Source organism: Amblyomma mixtum, chromosome 3 (genome assembly GCF_055824585.1).
Source record: "Amblyomma mixtum isolate Tamu chromosome 3, ASM5582458v1, whole genome shotgun sequence".
Taxonomy (NCBI): Eukaryota; Metazoa; Arthropoda; class Arachnida; order Ixodida; family Ixodidae; genus Amblyomma; species Amblyomma mixtum.
Window position 1 is genome coordinate 418,458,339 of NC_143014.1, and position 5,590 is coordinate 418,463,928.

At 50.4% G+C, this 5,590-nt stretch overlaps 1 protein-coding gene across 1 annotated transcript; it reads right to left on the reverse strand.

Annotated features, from left to right (window-relative positions):
• Nucleotides 1-202: 202 nt before the first annotated feature.
• Nucleotides 203-2,719, reverse strand: LOC149357815 (uncharacterized). The gene is made up of 4 exons (XM_089576672.1): nt 2,685-2,719; nt 2,436-2,580; nt 1,268-1,395; nt 203-512 (listed from the first exon to the last, which is right to left on the reverse strand). Exons 2-4 carry the CDS (start codon nt 2,532-2,534, stop codon nt 203-205), a joined length of 537 nt encoding a protein of 178 aa, XP_089432798.1. The 5' UTR covers nt 2,535-2,580; nt 2,685-2,719.
• Between the last annotated feature and the right edge of the window lie 2,871 nt (nt 2,720-5,590).

Here is a 5,590-nt window from a genome sequence, read left to right on the forward strand (position 1 = left end):
GAGCAGCAGCAGAAAGCGGCAACAGCAAGAAGTGTGGTGCGTTTTCCCCCGCGGCCGCCGCCGCCATGAGCCCTCCCCCCGGAGAATTCCTCCATACCAGGGAGAACCCTCTTATATCGAGCAGTAAGAAGCGATCGACCAGCCACCTCCAATTACCCCTTGTGAATACCTGGTGCCGCAGCAGCAAATCCGCAGTCGCCGACTAGTGCGACACGCGGACGGGGTCCGCCTTGGGCTGCTGTCTTTGAGCGCAGGAACTCTCGGGCGGTTTTCGCCCCGCCTTTCTCCCCGCTGCTCCGTTCCCAGCCTTCGAAGCAGAGGGCAGTGACCAGTCGGTTTCCTCGCCAAGGTGGCTGAAGCAGCAAGCTAGGCCCAGCACGGCTGCACCAACGTCGCTGAAGTAGGGTGCTTGAGTCTGGTCCGAGTTCAGTGCCGGAGGCCTGACCATGCGAATGACCCAGCTCGCTGGCGTACTCCAGTGGCACGCTTTGGAGTCCAACCCTAAGGAGGCCCTGCGCATTAGTGGCATGGCTTTAAACAGGTCATCGACGGAGAGCTCAGGTGGTTGTTATTTAAACAGCGATCGCAAGACTATAAAGCGACCCGTTCATTTCAGTGTCATTTCAGGTCTGAGCTCTTGCGAACGCGTGGCGGCCAGACGTACGCTGTAAGCCGAGCAAGAGAGATACGAAGCGCTTTCTCTTTATCCATAGTGCCAGCGATTCTGTGGCCGTGCGGACTACTTTGTCGATAATTCAGGTCAAGGCCGACGCCTTTAGTACAAACAGCCCCGCAAAACACCACACTTGTGTGTACAGCATGAAAAGGTCCGTTACGATGGCGTCGTATTTAACATACCCTCGTCCTCTGAAGGACAATACAGCCGTCCAGCAGGACACCGCAGTGACCGGGGACCACAAGAAGCTCATTCTGTTCGCTTCTGCTGAACATCCGCGAAAGGAGCTGCGTGACGCTTCACCATGCATCACTGGTTCCCTTCCTTACGTTAACAATCAGCCACCCAATCCCATTAACTAGTTTCCTGCACAGGATTACTTTCTGCTAGTTATAAAGTTTCATAAGACGGCAGTTAGCACAGCCTAGTGGTTGTGTTAAGATCCGTTTCGCAAGGGATGGCTTTAGAAGTCCACAAACGGGTCCAGAGATGGTGGCATTGCGTCCAGTGATTGCATATATTGCGGGGACGTTCAACGTGCGGAGCTTGTTAATAAGAAGGGCCTTTCAATTTGTCTGCAAGCGCACTCACCCTAAACGCTCGGGCTGGTGCCGTGGCGATGCCGTGCCCAACGGTTGGTTCCCGTCCTCGACCGCGAAGGCGTAGTGCTGGGAGATGACCATGGCGTGCTCCGATGCCAGTGCGTCGACCAGAATGACCTGAGCAAGAGGCAAGTATGGGACAGAGCATCCCTTTCTAGATATTGAAACGCCAGAGGAGGAAGAAGAAGCTGGTGCATGTTTTTTGTTTCTTTTGCGCGAAGTCGTACCCGAGACATAAAAGCACTGGGTGCATCGGCGCTTTTCTTTGCTACGAGAAATGAAAAAAGCATTAAAGAAAAGAGCAGAATTTCCTATCATCCACCTCCAAGGGGAAGTTAGTCGAAATTGTCACTGAATAGAGAAAGTGGGTTTGTAAACACAACAAGGCTGCCATTGAAGCAACTGGCGAACCTCGGTGTCATGGTCATATCGGCATTTTTGTGAACTGTCCTCGCGTTGGCGATTTCTGCCGAGAGGTGCTGTCGAGAATGACATGAGCACACAACACAGGATGGGCAGCAAGGAACGATTTCCTTCTCCAAATAAGCTAATAGTGCTGTGTGTGTAGCAAGAGGCTGTACCTGTACCTAGTGGTACGCTCTCGCGTTTCTGGTGTCACCATGATTATGCCCAGCATGAAAGCACCGTTAAGTAGATTAACACAACGAAGCATTTGCTCGTGGAGCAGGCATCACGTGACGTGTCCCTACGTCTTCTTGGGATTCACGTCTATGCTGCCAGGTTAATTAATGCAGCGCGGCGAAAAAACGCGCGCGTGGCTAAACCGCCTATCTCCACCTGCAAAGGTTAAGGTCTGAGACAAATAAGACACATGAATGGGCCTGAACACAACCGTATCCCCAGACAGCCTTTTTTACACCGAAGCTCGCGGTCAAATCGCATTTAGCGCATCGATTTCTGCTCTGGCGGACAGCCCAACTTACGGAAAGCTGTCCGGGGCATTATCAAGCGCCAGTAAACGTTGCGATGATCGTAGTATTGAGCTAGTTGCAGAATGCAAAGAACGCCGGTGTACTGAATGGGGCTCCGAGCGAGAAACCTTTCGAGAATGCCGGCGCATATTGCGAAGCGCGTGAGGTCCACGCAACCTCTAGCGGAATTCGGCGCTTCTGAAATTTAGGGGGCCCGTGGCTTACCGGACCAATTGCATGAACTGGGCGAGCGCGAAACTTGAGCTCCCGCTTCCCGGACTTTGGAGGGGTGCTGGCTTTCCAGACTTGAGGGCTCGCGGGCATGGCCGCAGCACATGTTCGGTGCTTCAGACTGCATAAGAGTGTCTGCCTGCGCCCGAAAAGGAAACAGAAGAAAAGCTTTGCGGCACTGCGTCTGGTGGCACCTTCAAAGGTCGTCACTGTGGACGCGATGACGGCTGCAAGGATACTTACGTGAACTCTGGGTGGAAATGCCTTGCTAGCTGAGGTTGCACAGTAGCCCTGAATAGAGACTAAGAGGCGACGATGGGCAGCACCTAGAGAAGACTCGGCTCTGAAATCGAACCGGGTCAGAACGCTTGCACGCGCACGGGGAATGTACCAGCCTTGCGAGGTCGCGATTTTAAGCCTCTTCATCGTTTCAGTGACATGATGATTGTAGTGGTTCGCAGAAATTCTGTTATGTCCAACGTTCGGCAACACCGCAGGCTTTCGCCATCTGCGAATTTTGTGCAGAAAACAGACACGAAACAAGCAGTAATAATATCTCTGCCTGCACATCTCAATTCCCTACTCGCGGTATTGCCTAATGAAATCCGACCCACATACTCCCTAATGCCGGCGTATTATGATTTAAACGGTGCTGCTTGCGCTGCTGGCTGACCTCGGATAAAAATATGACAGATGCCAACAGCCACAGAAACCAAGGGGCACAGGAAATTTTTTATTATTATTTTTTTTTAATTAATTTATTTATTTTGTGGTGTTGATGAATTTAGAATATGTCATCGCTTCAAGCTAATTGACTAGAAAAGCAGAAGAAAAAACAACCACATGCCGCCGGTGGGATCCGAACCCATGACCTCCGAATTACGCGTCCGGTGCTCTACCTCTGAGCTACGGCGACGGCTGTCAAACCTTCTGCTTTCGGGGGTATTTATGTTTACAAGTAATCTAACCTTGAGAGTGTTCATCAGCGCCACCCACGTTCATAAGCGGTGGACGTAGAACGTCCTGAGTTACCGCAGGTGTGACGTAGAACGTCATCGAACGGAGAGGGTGGAAGCTGTGTGAGAACCCTCTTATGCTGCCTATGGCATCAAGGCTGCCAGAATCGAGGCCCTCGCTAAGCAATTAAGCAAACAAGGAAGGGGAATGAGGGGCTCGTTGTAAATATGACAGAAGCCAACAGCCACAGAAACCAAGGGGCACAGGGGATTTTTTTTATTTTTTTTTTAACAAATTTATTTATTTTGTGGTGTTGATCAATTTAAAATATGTCATCGCTTCAAGCTAACTGACTAGAAAAGCAGAAGAAAAAACAACCACATTCCGCCGGTGGGATCCGAACCCACGACCTCCGAATTACGCGTCCGGTGCTCTACCTCTGAGCTACGGCGACGGCTGTCAAACCTTCTGCTTTCGGGGGTATTTATGTTTACAAGTAACCTAACCTTGAGAGTGTTCATCAGCGCCACCCACGTTCATAAGCGGCGGACGTAGAACGTCCTGAGTTACCGCAGGTGTGACGTAGAACGTCATCGAACGGAGAGGGTTGAAGCTGTGTGAGAACCCTCTTATGCTTCCTATGGCATCAAGGCTGCCAGAATCGAGGCCCTCGCTAAGCAATTAAGCAAATAACAAATAACAAAGAAAACAGCATTCAAGAAAGCTAAATAAGATATCAAGTCAGTGACTTGGATGGCAGCGTAAAACTTCTGGAGGAACAATATATAGTGGATACTCAAAGCGTAATATTTTGTGGCGGGAGAGAAAACTTTAGTATTTACTTGTGCGTAAGTGCTCAGGAAGAGTGGTATAGGGCCACTTAGCGCAATACCTGTCGTACAGTATAGCTGCTCCTGATGCTGCAAATTGTGAAGAAAAGACTGGCGTTGGAAGTAATTCATTCTATCTGGACTCAGGTAAATAAGCCCACCTACCCTGCCAGCCATCTCCTCGGGCCTATATCCCTCGCAGAATTGTTGGTGATGGTTAAGGCGATCAGAAAGTTATGTCCTGAGGAATGCGATGTCATTTCTCCAGCTGATGCAGATGAATTTTTAAAGGCCTAAAATAATCAAACCGGATATATGTGCGTCTTTTGTTGTTTCCCTGCCTTATTCTTATGAATGAGAGGGCTGATTTTTAGACCGAAATCTCTACTGCTTCTTTTCTTCAAGTTAATATCGGTATGCTAACCGACCTTTGGAGGCAGCCGACAGCAAAATAAAAATGACAAAATAGAAAATGAAAACAATGTAAGAGGGTGTTGTGGTTCAGCAGTACCTTGGTCGTCTGCCAACGTCCAGCAAAGCTCCAGGCAAAGGTTCTGGCTGCGAGCGAGCTTCACGCCTCTGAATCGTCGTCATCTTTCACCCACACAGTTCCCCACAGTGAGAGAGCGCGGCTGCTACACTACGATTACCTCCAGGCGAAAAAGGAGGCATCCTGCCGACTTTGGGAGCACACACGGTAGGCGGATCGTAGTAAGGCTCGAGGCGGTCGACGTGCACTGTTTCACGGCCGCGACGGCGCGCATCTTGGGGCGGCGAAAGCGGTTCAGAGGTCTGGCAGACGACACGGTACGGGCCTTGGTACTTTGAAATCAGTTTCGTGGGGAGACCGGGACTCGTTGAAGGAACCCAAAGCCACAGGAGCGAGTCTAGGGTATAAGAAGGAAGCGGACTGGTAGGGGCGCGAAGGTGTTTCTGGCGATTCTGATCCTGCATTGTAAGAAAGAGTGCAAGCTGGCGGTATTCTTCATGATAGGTCGCTGCTTGAGAAAGGGTAAGAGACTCGGAGACATCGGGGCGATACGGAAGCACGGTATCCATGGTACAGGTAGGCTCGCCGCCGTAAAGAAGAACGAAGGGAGAGAAGCCAGTTGTGCTCTGTTTGGCAGTGTTGTAAGCATATATCACAAATGGGAGAATGCGGTTCCAATTTGAGTGGTCAGAGGCAACATATATGGCGATCATGTCGCTCAGTGTGCGATTGAACCGTTCAGTAATGCCATTCGTTTGAGGGTGGTAGGCCGTTGCAGAGCGGTGAACAATGCGGCGTTGGCAAAGGAGGGCTTCGGCTGCTACACTACAGCAATAATAAAATGAAATAATAAATTGAACATAAAAAAATTA

Bases quoted from the DNA above. Each gene is read 5' to 3' on its own strand.
- LOC149357815 (XM_089576672.1), bottom strand. From the start codon at position 2,534: ATGCCCGCGAGCCCTCAAGTCTGGAAAGCCAGCACCCCTCCAAAGTCC. The intron at 1,396-2,435 runs GTAAGCCACGGG...CCTCTTGCTCAG, and splicing joins CAGTTCATGCAATTGGTCCG to GTCATTCTGGTCGACGCACT. The intron at 513-1,267 runs GTGAGTGCGCTT...ACTAATGCGCAG, and splicing joins CACCAGCCCGAGCGTTTAGG to GGCCTCCTTAGGGTTGGACT.